This window comes from Leptosomus discolor, chromosome 4 (genome assembly GCF_034619465.1).
Source record: "Leptosomus discolor isolate bLepDis1 chromosome 4, bLepDis1.hap2, whole genome shotgun sequence".
Classification (NCBI taxonomy): domain Eukaryota; kingdom Metazoa; phylum Chordata; class Aves; order Leptosomiformes; family Leptosomidae; genus Leptosomus; species Leptosomus discolor.
This window is the reverse complement of record NC_141394.1, coordinates 36,202,341-36,219,445: the sequence shown is the minus strand read 5'-3', so window position 1 is coordinate 36,219,445 and position 17,105 is coordinate 36,202,341. Positions and strand designations below refer to the sequence as shown.

The 17,105-nt window shown below is 36.9% G+C and overlaps 1 protein-coding gene across 5 annotated transcripts in view; it reads right to left on the bottom strand.

Moving 5' to 3' along the window:
* The window catches only part of VEGFC (vascular endothelial growth factor C), an 82,493-nt gene that overhangs the window by 47,829 nt on the left and 17,559 nt on the right, over positions 1–17,105 (bottom strand). The window contains exon 3 of one of the 5 annotated variants that reach the window (XM_086464242.1): positions 6,885–6,936. The exons of the other annotated variants lie outside the window; for them this stretch is intronic. Coding sequence (XP_086320368.1) covers positions 6,885–6,936 — 52 coding nt within the window. The remainder of the gene's footprint in view (positions 1–6,884; positions 6,937–17,105) is intronic. 5 annotated transcript variants of the gene reach the window in all.

Genomic DNA, 17,105 nt, shown 5'->3' with positions numbered 1-17,105 from the left:
AAGGGCTTTTGTTGCCTAAGCTATATTTATATTACATTAATGTATAAACAGAAAATGCCTAACAAGTTCCAGTAAAGCAATTCATGTAATTAGTTTGTAACTTGTGCTCAGGTCTCTCAAGGGTTACTGAGGGTCAAATTAGGGAAACATAATTCTGAAAAGCACAAGTCCTGAAATAACAGTCTCAGCTTACATTTCGAAGTGGTAGCATCTCTGTCTTATGACTTCTAATAAACTTTTTTAAAAGTAAATGGATTAAAATGATAGAATAAAATACATCTGAAATGATGAAATGTACTAAAAGGCAAACGGTAGTTCTACAGGTCTCTGCAAATAAAAATGCTTTAGTTAGTTTCTGTTTAAACTTCAGAACATGAAAGCCATGAGTAACAACATAAAAGTACTACTTTTTTCTTATATTCTAAAACAGAAAAAAAATTCTGAAGCAAACAAGATGTTAAGTATTTTCTATGTTGTAACCTATCCCTAGGTTGGAGTTGAAAATCAGTAAAACTTGCATCATATAAAGCACATACAAGTTAGCACGATTCGGGCCTAGAAATTAAACACCAGTGGAATGGAGCAAGCTGTTTTAAAGGAACTGATGTCACTTGTCATACACATGAACAGAGTAGTTGTGCCTTCTTTTGCAAGCAGCAGTGTGGTTTCATTTTAAAAAGACAAAAATTACGTAACTTGAAGGTCAAGAAACAGTGTAAGACATGCATTACCTATGAGAATGCCAGTGAGGAGAGTTTTCTTTTATTAACTAAACCTGAGAACCCTAAAGAGTGACTAAAATATAATTAAAATAAATTATCAAAGGTCACCATGCACCAGTTGTTCATTTGGATAACTATAAAGGCAGATACCAGACGTTGATAACTCTCATCTATTGAATTTATTAACAAGCTGCAGGAATGTGCTTGTTGCATTACATGACTATGCATATTGAACAAGTGTTTTATTTCAACTTTATTTTCTTCCATTTTACATAGTCCACAACCATTTACCCTATGCAAACACGTCACTTTTACTGGGTTTTGAGTGATTTTTTGTTTGGTTTTTTTTGGTTGGTTGGTTGGTTTTTTGGTGGTTGTTTTGTTGCTGGCTTTTTTTTGGTTGGTTGGTTTTTGGTTTTTTGGGGGTTTTTTTTTGGTTATGGGTTTTTGGGTTTTTTTTTTTTAAGGTCCAGTTAGATCTATCTTTACATCTGTCCACTTTACATCTATCAACACACCTAGTAGTTACTGAAAAGAAATAGTAAGGAAATCCAAGCTCCTTAAGGCCTAAAGAGGACAGACAAGCCATGATTTTAAGACAACTACTTGTAGCATGTAGTTCACTAGACTTTTATGTTAGTACCTCAAACCTCTAGATTTTTTTTCTTGCAAAATATGTAAAACCCTTATTTAACAGTTGCTGACAAACCAGGAACTTTGAAAATGGAGATCAAAAGGAATAGTCTAATCTGTTTGAGTCCAGTTAACAATGCAAAAACAGGATGCTTCCTTATATAGCTAGAATATCAAGTGATGTGGGCAGCCACAAACACATCAGCTTCAATGGAGAGAGACAGAAAGACATATTTCTGATATATGGGCAGAAATGGAAAAATGCTTTTGACATAGCTCATGAAGGATAGCAAACCCTGATAATACACAGGTATTTGTGATGCTGCTTTCAGGTTGCATTATAATCTTACATAACAATGTTTCTAATTTGTTTCTGTAGATATATTTTTAATTTGTAATTGTAAATAAAAAGTCCTTTGAATTAGAAAGGAATTCAAGCAAGTCAGATAGTTCACAGTGAAATAAAAGGAAATATAATTGTTCCTGACTTATGGGGGAGGAACAGCTGGCACTTATTATGTCTATGTACTACATCAATCACCAGCAACATATAAACGCTGATAAAACTACCTCATGTCCCTACAAATACAAAGCTGCTTTTCCTTTCCTGGGCCAGATCGTTAGCTTATTTAAAGTTGTGCAGCTCTAAATCCAGCCCTCTATCTTCTCATCAGTTCAAATGATTTACCAGGCACAAACTTATGTAGGTTAGCTTTTTACTTTTTGTTGTTGTTGTTTGGTTGGGGTTTTTGTTTGTTTTTAAAACCAACTGACTGAGTTCTGCACAGAACACTCTTACAGGACAAACAGCACCAGTATGACAGAGTATCAGCAAGTACTGCTGGTTTTGATCAAAGTTGTAACTGCAAAGGATGCCAATTTGTGCATCATTACATCTACTACAGCATGTGCTGTTTATAAACACACAGTCTACTGCAAGTGACACAAATGAAAAGAATATAGGTGGTGGTAAGGACATTACCACAGAAAGATGAGTAGGACATGGCCTCTCAAAATCTGACCACCCAATGTATGGGATGATAGTACTGGGAAACAAATGTGCTTTAACTTTCCAATCTGCTGAGGAAAGAATGAAGCAGAACAGATTGTCCAGCAAGCTTCTGTTACGTGCTTATCACGATTTTCAGTACAGAGGATAGAGGAAAACACTAGAGAGCAAACATTTCTAAATTTGGCTCAAACTACATAGGAGGACTTAGTCCAGAATGTGAAGAAGGAAATAGTTATCACTATTGAATAGTCCATTAACTTTCAAAAGAAAGTTGATCTTCTACCTAATGGAGAGGAGCAGCTTAGTGACAGATTGCACTGAGAAGACAGATCTGTATTTTTTAGTCTTTCTTTCCTTTTTAAAAACAAGGTCAATTGCAATCAGGCAGCAGACCAGTGCCACTGCTCCCAGAACCCTTCTCTCAACTTTGTACCATCCCTGCATGCAAAGGCAGACACTGGTCGGATCCAGATAGCCTCTGCTGCTGGGCCGACCATACATACTTTTAAACTCACCATTTCTGCAGCATAATAAACGTTTGCAGCCAAAACCTGCACATCAACTATTTGTGTAACAGTTCCCCCACCTCCCCAAGATCCTGCCCTATTCATGACTTTGTGAGGTCCTGTGGCCAAAGGGACCCACTAGAAGATACTGATAAGCAAAATCGTCCCTTTCTCCAATGTGTTGCACTGGTTAAAAACTCCAAAAAATAAAAACAGTTGTCATGGAGCTGCACTTCCTCTTACAATGATCCTTGAAAAAATATCTACAACTTTCTTTTCTGCCAGCTCAGATGCCTGACCCTTGTTTTCTTGGAAAGCTTGTGACCTCGGTATGAGTTACAAGCCCCATCTTGTCCACTCTGTAATTTATTTTGACTTTAGTAAGACTTTTTCCTTGATATTCTAAGATGCAGGAAATATGGTCTAGAGGAAGTTACTACAAAGAGGGAAGCAAAACTGTTGGAAAACAGTACCCTACATTGTTTATCAATGGTTCACTGTCAAAGTGAACACAGCTGTACTCTTGGTGCTATGCTGTTTAACATAATCATTCTGGATTTGGGTGGTGGAAAAAGGAGATGATTACAAAACCTGCAGCTGACTACTTTAAAGCTGTAAAAACTTTGGAGGACAGGATCAGAATTCAAAAGGAACTTGGCCGATTAGAGAAATACTCAAAGAAAAAGAAAGATAACGAGATTTAGTTAGGACACTTCCTGTCTTCAGGATCTTTTAAGTTCTGTCCTTCAAACAGGAACACTCAGCTGGACAAACACAAACTGAAGAAGTTCCAACTTCGTAGCAGCTCTCCAGAAAAGCCATCTATGAGTCACAAACTGAACACAAAGAACAAACTGAAGGGACCGTTGTTTAGTCTAAAGAAGAGCAGTCTGAGGGGAGTAAAGGGCTAAATACAAAGGAGGAGGAGGAAATAAGCCATCTTCCATATCCGTATTATCCAGGACAAATAGTAACAGACGTACATTTACAGCACACAATATTTACACTACGTGTTAGGAAAAAGAGTTGTGTTGAATAATCTCGTTTTCTAGAGATATATACAGGTGAGTATATAAGCGAAGTTCCCTATTTGTCTCATAACAGTCTTCCCTTTACTGTCCCATACAAAAACCTGTAATGGCTCTTTTGTTTGCTTTTAACTTATCCAGTGTCTTGTTTTCCTGACAGTCTCGTGGTAAAACTGTCCCACCACACATGAAGTCACAGAAAGCAATCAAGATATTTCTCTAATGAGATGAGCATATCTTATTAAAAATTGTTATAAATATTCCAAAGCATATGTAACAAAATAAGAACATGTTGATTAAAAATTCTTTTTATTCAGAGGCTTCAGCTGGATTCAGTGGACCAAATACTGCTTCAAAATTCATGTGGACAGCTCTATATGAGCTTTATATGGAAATCTGATTCCATGAAAAAGTGTCCTTGCGTGTAATAATTATATATTAGAAGGAAAGTAAAGTTGCTTTAAAAATGCACAAGAAATAATCCAATAGACTGATATTTCTTTAAATATGTTGGATATAACAAGCCAACAAAATCTCTTTCTGAAAATATATAAAGTACTTCTAAGCTATTATCTTGTTCTGCAATTACAAAATGGCCTAACAGATGTTGTTTGGACACCTGTTCCAAAATGAGGACTCTGTCTACCATATTGCCACCCGGTACTTTAAGAGGACGAGGGATAGGAAAGGGAATAAAAGGGAATAAAAGGGAAACAGATCGTCTCATGACTAATGACTCAATTCCAAATGCTCATTTAAGATGCAGTATCACTCTAACAAGGAATATAAGTACAATTTAAAATGCAGGAGCTCTTTTTTGGTAATTGTGCAAAATTTATGACTTTCAGACTACAAAATCCACTCCAACCATGTAATGCCACAGATATATAAGCATATATAATAGTGGACATGAAAACTGCCAGAAATGTACTTATGCTTTAAGATGATAAAATACAAGGGGAGCCACCGCAGTAAAATGTAATTTTTCAGCCAGCAGAACACACTTAACATTGCTGTCTGGTTATTTTTCTCATTTATGAATTCAGATACAAGTCACTTATCCCTGCACTGGGCCTACATAAAAATGGATCTACGGTTTAGCCACAAAATGACCCTCCGTTCTAGCTTGCATCACAGAGACATTCAGCAGAAGCCAGTTCTTTGTGTAAGAAACACATGTATAGTTGCTTGATTTATTGACCCACTACAAAAATCTAAAGTTCTTTAGAAGGGGAAGAAAATGTAGTCTTGAAACAATACATTCCTAATACCTGCACCTCAACACCAACATTCTATCTAATTTCTATACACATAATATTTGGGCTCATTCTTAAGTTAAAGTTTTGCATTTAGAATGATGATAGCTTACTAAACAGCTAAAAAGAGATTATGGCATGATTTTAAAAATCATTCTGCCATTCTGTTTAATAAAATGTTTTAAGATAATGAGGTACCCTTATACTGAAGTAATGAAAAACATGGATTTCATTAGTTTGGTTAAATACAAAGTAAATTGTAATGTAAAACAGTATCTTGCTTTCACATAAAGTAAGGTAGTTTAGGACAGGGAAACCAGAAATTGTACCGCCTTCTCTTAAGTTAGAACAAAACCCCAAAAAGCTGCTACGTCACTCTAAACAGTAGAGTCCACAAACCCTACTTGGAGAAGTAAAGACTCTAAATAGAGAGACCAGCTTTCAAGGAAAAAGAGATTGCTATGCAAATGCAGAATCTTGGTCCAGCCTGCACTGAAATCAATACTGAAACACCCAGTTTTGGTGGATGATGAACCAAACATATACAATGGTTCCTGATTCTGTAGAACTCTAGCATGAATACTGCCTTCATGACTTACCATCCTCCAAAATTCTTCAGCCTGTTGATTATACAGAAGGTGATCTGAAGTGGAAGATGTAAGAAGAGGAAATTAACATGAGGGGCATTAACCAAACTCATTCAGGTTTGCTGCCATTCGCAATAATCCGTACAGCCAAGTCCACAGTTAGTCATCTCCTCAAGGGAGTTTACAGGAGTACTTCAAGTAGCCTTTGCTATAGAATGCCTTTGTTTAAATAAGTCCATAATGTAGTGATAATTCATATTTACATTTAGCATATGTGTGTGGCTTCAATTTATCTTTTTTACATATCATCACAGTAAGGAAAAAAAACATAAGCAAAACCAGATTAAGGACAATGAGTAAGATTGATGAGAATTCTTAAAAATGAAAGATTAGTAATTTGAAAACAGCCAGACTGCTAACTTTAAACTGCTAATAATCAGGAAGGCATCACTGGGAACTGTAAAGCTTTCTTTCACTTTCAAAATCATGCTTTAAAGAAATTTAATATTTAACTACATCAGTGGTTTAAACCATAATATTAGAAACACTCCAGTTGTATTTCAAGAGTTGAAAAGTGAATCAGACAGAAAACTAAATGTTGCATTTAAATAAGATGCTTTTTTAAAACTATGATTTTCTGATCAGCAAAAGTGTTCTAAAAATGATGTGGGTATGAATCAATCCTATCAAAACATAGTCAGTATCACATTATGGCTTTAATCTGAAGAATTACTGAAATCAAAACATCGGTCTATTTGAGTTGCATAACAATTTAAAGTAAATGTCTTTAATAATAATTATGTCATAAAACCTGCAATATTTGGCTTTTCAGAAAGCCTACAATAAAGACGCTAACACTTCAGCTCTGGCTGAGGTTACAGTGCTATAATTGAGCTCAAATGTTTTGCTGTTCTAAATAACTTAATTTTAAGGAGAATGAAAAAATAAAATTACTACTGGTCCCACTCTTAATACAATTTGAGTTTAATTTCAAGCACTTGCTAAAAATTTTTTTTTAAAAAAAATCAAAATAAAACTTTTAAGCACACAATTTTAAATGCTTTCTGAAACAGCTCCATATTGAATCCTAACTTTAGCTAATTTCTAAATAAATTAAAATATAAAGCTCCAAAGACTAACCTCATTTTCTGCATGTAAGAAATGCCACTGCAAAAAGTATCCCCTTATGGCTCTGGTTTAGACCAAAAAATAAGTAATTGAATTTTAAACCTATATATCAATGGCCCTATTTTGTTTTTGATGATAGACCACAAATTGTTTGTGTAAACAAGGTTATGGTGAAGTGGACAGGGATCCACACAGAACTGCTAAGTGGACGTAAAAGCAACATCGCTTTTCTGTCTCTCTGGTTGGACCTAAAGCCCTTTGAGGCAGGATCTGCTCTTGCTACTACAAGATGTAGAGCAACAAAAGATGAATCACATTGAAAGGCCTAAGTAACACCCAACTGTGTTAGCACAGCTGTAATAATGCAACAATTATTGCTAAGTGAGCATTAATGCATACAACAAAAAGTACACACACTTTTTTTAAAAAAGAGTCACCAACTTGCATAGTTTTTCAACCATGCCAGACATGATGTGGTGAGAAGAAAAATACACAAACAGAAACCTTCAACAGTAAAAAAAACTTTAAGATTTGCCAGGACACAGTGTTCACACATTCAAACTGTTTTCTTTTCAAGGTGCATACTCCCAATAGCTGAGCAACAGGTATTTTACCTTCTATTCATCACACTCAAAAACCTAAACTCAGTTTTGACTAAGTAGAAAAGAAAGCTTTGTCAGTAAGAGACAAATTTGAGTCAACTAAAATGTGCAATCCATATCACCTGTTTGTGGATATTTGCTTGGCTAACTTTTAAACTCCTTCCTGATATTATCGTTTTGATTTTGGAATAGCTGGAAAATTCTTGCATAACTCATGATAAGGTATTACTGACACTGTAGCCGTGATCAGCTCTCAGAAGACTTACGCTTTTAAAGGAAAATTTTAAAGTAATGTACAGATACCAAAATTTTTTAAGAAGAACATAAAATGCAGCTGGATCCGTCAGCTATCCACAAAAAAAAAAAAAAAAAAAATCTATAATCGAAAAGAATAGTGCTGAAAATCACAAAAATAAATATATGGACAAAAATCCAATAAAATGTATTAAGTAAAAGTGGCTGCATGAAACACTTCGGCTAAACAAAAGATGGGATTAGATATAGTATGAGCAGTCCATACAGCTCTGTGGCATCCCACTGTATCCAGTTCTTAAGATGTCATACAGATTTTTCCTTTTTTTTTTTTTTTTTTTTTATTCCTCTGGTTGTCCTCCAAAGCTCTCTAAACAGTACTGGTGAAGAACTGAAGCAGAGAAGACCATGGAGAGGGTCTGTAATAGCGTCCACAACTGTTCATCTTTTTTGTAACCCAAAAGTCTTAGAAAGCTTCAGAAATCCTCAAGCTGCACATTGACTCAACAATCTCTGATAGCTGAAGTGAAGAAGCTGTACACTTGGAATTTGTGAAAGCAGATGTTTAAGTTACTGGATGCCTGGGGTGCCTGAAAGCCCTGCTCTCAGAGATGAGAGGTACACCAAGGCAAGATACAGTGTTCTAGCCTATCTTGATTAAGAGAAGCCTATGCAGATTTATCATAGTGAGATCCAAGCACAGAAGACCCATGAGTAGTGGATTCCTAAACAAACAAACAATAAACCTCCAAATCCCTATAAATCCAAACAAGTAAAAACCAGATCCAAGTCATGAACAATAGGCCAATATTTTTAAAAACTTCAACAGAAACAATATAGAAAATAAACTGGACCTTTATTAACAAAATAGGGAAGATTTTGTGAAAAGTTAAAAAAAAATACACACACGCGCATTCCATTTAACTTTAGGCACTAAGTAATTTCACGTTTCTCAATTCCTTAGTCAGTGCAGAGAGGAGAAAACTTCCAGGGGCTAATTTAGAATTTGCATGGGTTAAATTATCCTCTGAAGCTGTTCCCTTTCCTTGATCCCTCTCAAGACAGCTTTGGGTGACTGAGTTTATAATACAGCACTCAACTAAACACCTATAGATGCTGGATTGCGTTCAAAATGCACCACAGTTAACAAACACACTTAGATGGCAAGAACTATTCCTTTGCTCAAAATCTTGCAAACCTCTCATTTTCCAAAGATTGCTGCATTTCTTCAGGCTGTGGGAAAAAGATTGACATCATTCACTTGAAGTTAGTCTATACTGCCTTTTAAAACTAATAGGTATAAAAAAGAAATGAAACAGCTTATTATATTTTCATATATAATTGCGTAATAACATTCATGTACTTCAATCTTTAATTTACTTGTAAAAAGCACAGCAAAAGGATTTCTTGGCAGTATTTTTTAATTTTTAAATGATCTTGAAGTACACGCTTTAGTGTCACTAAAATAACTATTTATACACACACTAGGACTAATTCAAAGCCTACTAAAACCCTTGTTAGGGCTTTCACTAACTTCAGAAACTCTGAATCAGATCTTGAATCTCATAACTACCAACAGAGAGCTCATGATCTTCAAGTATAGGGTCATCAGCTCAAGAAAATTCAACTACAGAAGTGTAGCTAATAAACTCAAAGTGGGGACGCATATCTCAAAAGTACAACTGCTAGCAGAAAACAGTTGAAGTTACCAGTTTGCATTTTATGTATCCAACACTATGTTCACAGAGGTTAGAAGTATACTTCCACATGCTGCAAATTATGCAATTTTTTTGGAACTAGAATTCCAAGAGTATACTGCAGCTGTTATTCAAAGCCTGCATAGTCAAAATAGGCCTTCAAACCAGCAGCGAGACACCTGAATTAAGAAAGCCTGGCATCATCTTCACTGTACCTACATTGCATGATACATTTAATAGTGTCATTTACTTCCAATTCAAACAAAAAATGTGAAGGCAGTTTGTGATGATGCATGAGTGAAGAGCAAATTAGCTACCTAGTACACTAACACTGAAGTGGCTGTTGCAACACAGAACTAAGCATAGATAAATTCCTTCCAAGAAATTTCATGCAGGCTTTCCCAGAGATCCATCCTGCCCCAGCTACATGCCTAGAAATACCCCGTCAGTGACCTGGAACAGATGTCTTCTGACAAATTCAAGACTGTAACGGCTTTCTAACCCTCACTTCCCACTGTGACCCTTAACCAAACAGCTGGTTGTTGAAAATTACAGAAGCAAAAATACTTTCTGTGGGCCTTCATTTTCTGTAGCAATTAATAGGGCTTTACATCTACACAGTAATAAACACACACACTGAACAATGCCCAATCAGTTCTGGGGGTACAGGTTTTTTTTTTCCCTAAACAAGAAGATACTTACATCAACCCTCACTACCATGCCCATACCATCTCCTCCAAGACTAGCTTCTTACATACTTCAAGTCCCTGCCTCATGCTCACTGCTTCCCAAACAAGGAATTAGTCTGACCTAGTCTGCCCTCTGTATATGACACTTCAGCTGCATTCACAAGCTGGGAAGGGGACTCAATGGCTGAAAGAAACATTTTCTTGTGCAGAAGCGTTTCATATGAAGTGCTACAGGTTTTCCAAGTAGAGCCTCTTAGAGAGGGAATGAAAGGAGGACAAATGCCCACAGCAGAACTTCCATGCCACAGCTACCGTGTCCTGAAATTTCAAAGCAGCTCTAATTTACTCTGCAGACTGCTTCACAGCCCTCATGTTACAAGGGCTGACCATCACCCTGCACCCAACTACACTTCCTTCGTGCTTCTCAAAAGACAAAATCCAAAAATACGTTCTAATATGTTTTTTCTGACCTGTAATAGGAAACATCTGGGGTACACCAAAGATGTATCTAACATACTTTTATCACATGCCACACAAAACAGCACTTAATCTGGCCACATTTACCTTGATGACAAAACAAGCCAGAGTCGTGTGTTCTTCTAACTATGCTCAGTACCCTCAGCTACAATGTTCCACCATACCTAACTATGCCGGCTTGCCAGTCTGATGAAGTAGCGTGTCCTAGCATCCATCGCACAAGTGCAATTATTTGGGACTCAGGAAGGAGGGTCGCCAAGAGGAGTCTCCCCAGAAAGCTGATTACGCTGGCAGGCATTTCACACAGCCTGACAAACTTGAGTTTCATGCAAGGTGCAACAGGCACTTCCATCCGAAAAACATGCTTAGTGGAGGGGGTCAGTGACCACTTTTTATCTATGATATAGTGTCCTGAATGCTAGCCTAGGAAATGAGGATCCATTATTCCAGCGCAGTTTCTACCAGAAGTTCAAAACCACCCAGCAAGTCTTACCAGATACCCGATTCAGCACGCTGTCTTGCTTGGCAGTAGGGCTGCCGCACAGGGTCTCTGAGCTTAGAGGTTAAGTGTGGATATCCTGAATGCAGTCGTGCTGGCTCACAGGATCTGGCCCTTAGCAGTCTGTTGCTCTTTTACCTGCTTTGTTGCCATTGAAAGATCAGACTCCTGACCTTTTACCCAAAAGTATAACCAAGAGTAAAGGACTGAGATTTGTATTGGGGATGTTGGCTACATACTTTGTTTCTTTCTGCATGTGAATCTGCACGTAAGTCTACAGATTGGGACAAAAATATGGATCATGTTCTGGTTTCACATTAGTGCAAGCCCAGAGTAACTACCAACATAATACATTTATTTAGGATATCCGACTAAGTAAATAAAAGAACATAAGCCAAAATACCTCTTAGATTTATAAATTTAACTTTTTCAGTTTATGATTTTTAAACTCCTTAACAAATCAGAACAGTCATATATTTTTAAATGCAAAGTGTATTCCAGGTCGTTTAGCATGCTTAGTTTAGGAAAAGCGGTGCATTTATATTTAATTATAAAATAAATTATCTTTGTTGCCTAAATATGCTACTTGAAAGCTTACTTTGTTTTCTGTTCGCAATATTGCCAAATCTTATTTTCATCTTCAAACAGAGCTTTTACTGTTTTACTTAAAACTCCTGGAGGCAATCACAAATCAGACTTCCACATATGCTTCTATACAAAACACAGCAATGACAAAAAAACTCTAAAAAATTTAATACTTCTTCCAAAGCCACAAAGGTCACTTGGACTGAGGTGCCCAAAATTACTGACTGGATTTGGCTCACTAGAATAATTCCTTCTGCACGTAGCTACAGCTTCCTCCCTCCTGCCCTCTTTTTTCTAATACTTCTAGATAGAAATAAGGGCAAGCTGGAGCTGCATGAATTATTCACGCAGCTTGCTTCCGGTCAGAATGTTTATGGCAAGATCACAGCGCTTAACTAGAAACAGGCATGCCATGATGATACCTGCTCTAGTTTACTGATGTATGATGGATGAATGTCCACTTACATAAAAGCAGCATGTGTTGTAAGAGGACACGTAAGGACCTGAAGTACATGTAAGAGGCAGCACACAATCTCCGATCATATGCTAAGATACATAGCCATTCAATGAAGAGAAACACCCTTATGTTACTCATTAATAAGCATGTGTCAGGATGAAGCTGTGTTTGGATACGTCACTTGTATAAAACAGACTGCTATTATCAGCTGATTTGACAGGAAGTAACTACATTTTGGTCTTGCATGATTACACCTCATTAATTCCCCATGTTCTCTCACATCAGGCACTAATCTGATCACCCCGCCTCAAAATGAAAAGAGGATCTGAGAAGTAGACAGCCAAAGAACAACCCACAATGCCAACCTGTTTCTGTGTGACAGCTGTAAAAGAAATGTAAAATTATGAATGGTAATACCCAAATGATTACACACTATTTCTTACAAAACAAAAACTGCTTGAGATCTAAAGAAACAACAAAATAACAGGTTTAAAATAAAGAAGAGGGGAGGAGAGGAGAGTTCCACCTCCCCACCCAGACTCAGACAGTGCAACTGAAACTCATTGTCATGGAAGACTGTGGAGGCAGGAGCTATAAACAGCCACAACAACAGAATTCAGCACACTTGGGGTGGGTAAGTATATAACTGGATAATAAACTTGGTGCGCTGGAGTTACCCTGGCTCAGCCCTAATCTGCTGCCTGATGGAAGCAGAAGGATAAAGCTAGAAAAAAAGCATCCCTCTGCTTCAAATGCAGTCCTTCAGTATTCACAACACAATCAGATGAAAAACTAACCCAGATGGACTTCAGCATGGTATTTCTAATGCTTTTTTGTACTTGCAGTCAGACTGAAGAGTATTTTGCCATGCTACACCATGCATCCCTGTACAAAGGTATGCTGCTTGAAGGCTCAGATATACCGAAGAAAGATCATCTACTCCAACCTCCTGCATAAAATGGCTGTTTTCATCTATGTATCTCAGCACTCAATCAAACATCTTAGAAACATGAAGGCTCCTACCTGAGAGCATCTAGACTTGATGATCAGAACAGATGTGAAAGTCACCACTTCCCTTCAGAGTTTATTCCAAAGATTAGGCACTCTCACAGTTCAAAAGAAAAAAAAGAAACAAAACATCTCTGACTTCAGTTTTTAATTTCTGCTATGTCTTTTGCCACGTTACAATTTTCTCTTTTCCAAATATTTCTATATGCTTTTCCCAGTAATCTTGTGATTGGCAACTCTTAAGACTCTCACCAGAAGCTGTCTTTCTCTCCTTTTAATTGTTATGTTTCTCTTTCCCCCAACCCCATTTTTCAGTGCAGGCTCATCGGTAGACATCAGAACTGGAGACAGTAGCTCAGTAAGCTGTCTTACTAGCACCACACACGGAAGTGGGGAGGAGGGTACATCTCTGCTGCAACTCGCTGTTGCTCCCTTCTACATGTGTGAGGTTCTTATGATCCTTTCTCAGTGACAAAATTAATGAAGGATCACATAGAAATATATTTACTATGACTATTAAATCTTTCTTCTACTTACCATTATTTATGGTATCTATGTATCTTCTATCTCTGGAACAAGTATATTCAATCATAAACATCAGAAGACAAATCACAGTTTTGTTTCAAGTATCATGAGTTCAAAGTCTCATTATTTTGCTTTGCTGGACTCATGATTTTTCACATGTGGGACCGCCAGCATTTTACTACAGCAGGGTAAAAAAAGTTTTTGTATATGATGTAGCAGATAACAGTGACATAGGAGGTACTTCTACAACAGCAATATATGTTTGTTTATTGCTCTCCGTATCATTATAGGTTGTCATTTTATAGGCCATATAAAACACTTACAATTTACTACCAAGCCCATTCAAACTAGCATGGTATGACAGCTGTACTGTTCTTTAAGTTAAAGTTTCCAGGCTTTCAAGAAGACATTTTTGCTAATGCTTTGTTTCTGCCAATGCTCATTGCCAATCATAAATACGAGGCCTGACAGGCTCATTATTATAATGAAGAAAAATCAAGACAGTCCACTGGATTTGAAGTAAGGGTTTTAATTGATTCGTTTCCACTTTCCTTTCTAACAAAGTTAAACAGCCTTTTGCTATTAAAGCATGAATGGGCAATACAAGGAGTTGCATTCAGTGTTCCTCATTTGTCCTATTTTCTATGAAACTACCGCCTGCATTGGGGCAGAACTGCACTTCAAATACAAATCGCCTGAGGTGTTTTTTTTGTTATCATGGTCTACTAGAAGTACCTTTTTTCTGTTTAAAGCAGACACATATATTATGTTACACTTCTCAGTTTGGAGCAAATATGAGAAAAGAATAAGGTAACTCTGAAACCCTTCTGACTCAGATGGAATGAGTAAGTGTGAGAGAGGTGACTCAGGTCTTACTTCTCTACTCAGAATAGAACATGTATTAAAGAAGGATGAAGATGAAGCAAGTGGGTAGGAGCAGCAGTGAAAGAGACCCCAACTTTGGCATCCGAGTTCACAGACCGTAGGCAATTGATTCACTGGCACTGCTACAAATGTCCCTGAGTGCATCTAAAGGTACATTTGTGAAACAGTCACATTTAGTTACGGAACAAACTATTGAACAAGTTATAATCATGCATGTACTTCATTCTGTGCAGATCAGGGAATAAAGACCTGGAAAATTACTTAGAAATATCAGATGAATAAAAGGAAGGTTATTAAGTCGATTACTTCTGTTTCATATATACATTTATCAGCTTTTACACTATGAAGTGGTATAATGATGCAATACAATATTTTAAGTGGAAGAGCCAAAGTTATCTCAACTCAGCCTACTATTAATCCACATCAGACAGACTGGACATCACGATTTGACTGTATGGAGAGCCAGGGAGATAACAATTAAAAAAGCTTCTCTAAACAAAGACACAATTATGGCTTGAAAATATGCTTCTTTAAATAAAAACAGTTCTTCTGATAACGCACATTTGCTGCACTCTATAGTGCACTTCAATAGTGTACTTACATATGACTTAAAACAGACTTAAAGCCTTGACATCTATAAAATATTAATAAACATAGGAAGTGAATATCCTGGAGTCTTAACATACAGCTTGCTATGATACTCTCATCAAGACTGTAACAAGTATAATAACCAGCTCCTGAAAAACAGCTTATCAGTCTGCAATTAGTTGGCAAGAAAGTTTTAGGCATTGCATAAAAACAGGCAGTTAACATGAAAAAAATATTGGAAATAAATACCTATTTTTAAGACTCTATTTCCATTTTAAATCTGTTTTCCTTGCGATTTCTATTTTCTAAATTGTAACTGACCTACTGGAAACCAAACCATAAAATTGGAAGAGATTATTTCACGGAAAATATTGAGTAATTTTACTTCAGCTATAGAAGAATCAGTGGCTGACAGTTTTAAGTACACATTAAATATCTTTAAAATAATAATGCATATTTAAAAGGATCTATGTGTATATCTAGACACATTTTATGTGTATGCGTATGTGTGTGTATACATATAAGGGTGGAAACAGTGTCATTATATTCTATAGTTAGACTTAAATTAAGCAACAACATCCGGATATAGAACAATACATTAAAATAAAACTATATGACCTCTGAAAATTCCATACTAAAATTATCTCTCCTTTAATTCCACTGTATTAGCACTGAATGGGAATCAAGACAACAGCTGGTGTTAGGTATCAGACGCATTGCTCTGATGCACTGTTTATTTAGAAAAAGTAAATACACTTTAGACTCTTTCAGCACAGAATATGTTATATAGTGTTCCTATTAACCTTAGCTTCTGGCTACACGTTGCTGGAGCTGTAGGAATAATTGGACAGCAGTTCCCATCTCTTCCCTGCCGCTGCTGCTTTTCTTTATCCCTTTCACCTTTTTCTTCAGCCACTTGCTATTTATAACTCAGCACCAACCAACAGGATTTAAACATTACGCAAAGCTTCAGTACTTCAGCAACCTTTCAAGCTTGGTCAGAGGACAAAAGCTTCATATACTTAATACAAATCCCTCAGCAATTTCAACAAAGAGGATAGGGAAAACACTGAATGCAACTGAAAAGAGTTGCTGTAGTTACGCAAATTAAACGCGCATGCACTTGTTTATTTCATTTAATGCCCCCCCAGTCAGTATGCCCACTTAAAAGTGGTAACTTTTGAAACCTGAAATTTCTGAAGAAATCTTGAAAGTTTGGCTGATGAGATCATGTCATGTATTCCTCATGGGTGCCTCTCTCTCTCTTTTAGTTACAACAGCAGTCCAGACAGTGTGACTCAGTTACTTAACCTTTAAGCAGATAAAGTGAGATAAAGCCAACCAATAATCACAGATGTTTTCCAAAGAATTACTGTCTCCTTCAAGGCATTTTCTGCTGTAAGGCTATTTTTCCATAGGATACTGCAAACTGAAAAGAAAACAGGCCCTCACAGCTCACTTAACAGTACCACTGTGATCTGAAGTTATTGATCAACAAATGTCCTACACTACCACCAAAAAAATGCCCAACTCTACTCTTTCTGCTCCAAACTGCTTGTTCCTGCCCCCCCACAAGTCCTAGTCTCCTGTGCAGACACAAGTGTTACCTGAAGCCAAGAGATAAACCAGACAAAAAAGTGGTCCACCTTAACCCTCATGCCTCCCCCCCAAGCGATATGTCATTCAGATCATGTTCCCAACTCAGTTTTCCAGGCAGATCCCCACATACTTTTACTGGCACTCAGGAAAAGACAGTGCAGGGGACAAACAAGCAAGCGAGCAATGGGAACACTGTTTGGGCTAGCAGCACCAAACTATATGGGTTTAATCAGTTAACTTCATCTGGAACTGCTCCAGTTTTTCAACTTATAAGACCTTGTTTCTAGCTATTTATTCAAAGGTTTTGACAGACTTCAACTGGTTTGACTTTTCCACTGGGGAACTGTCCTAATGCCTGTTTCTTGTCCAC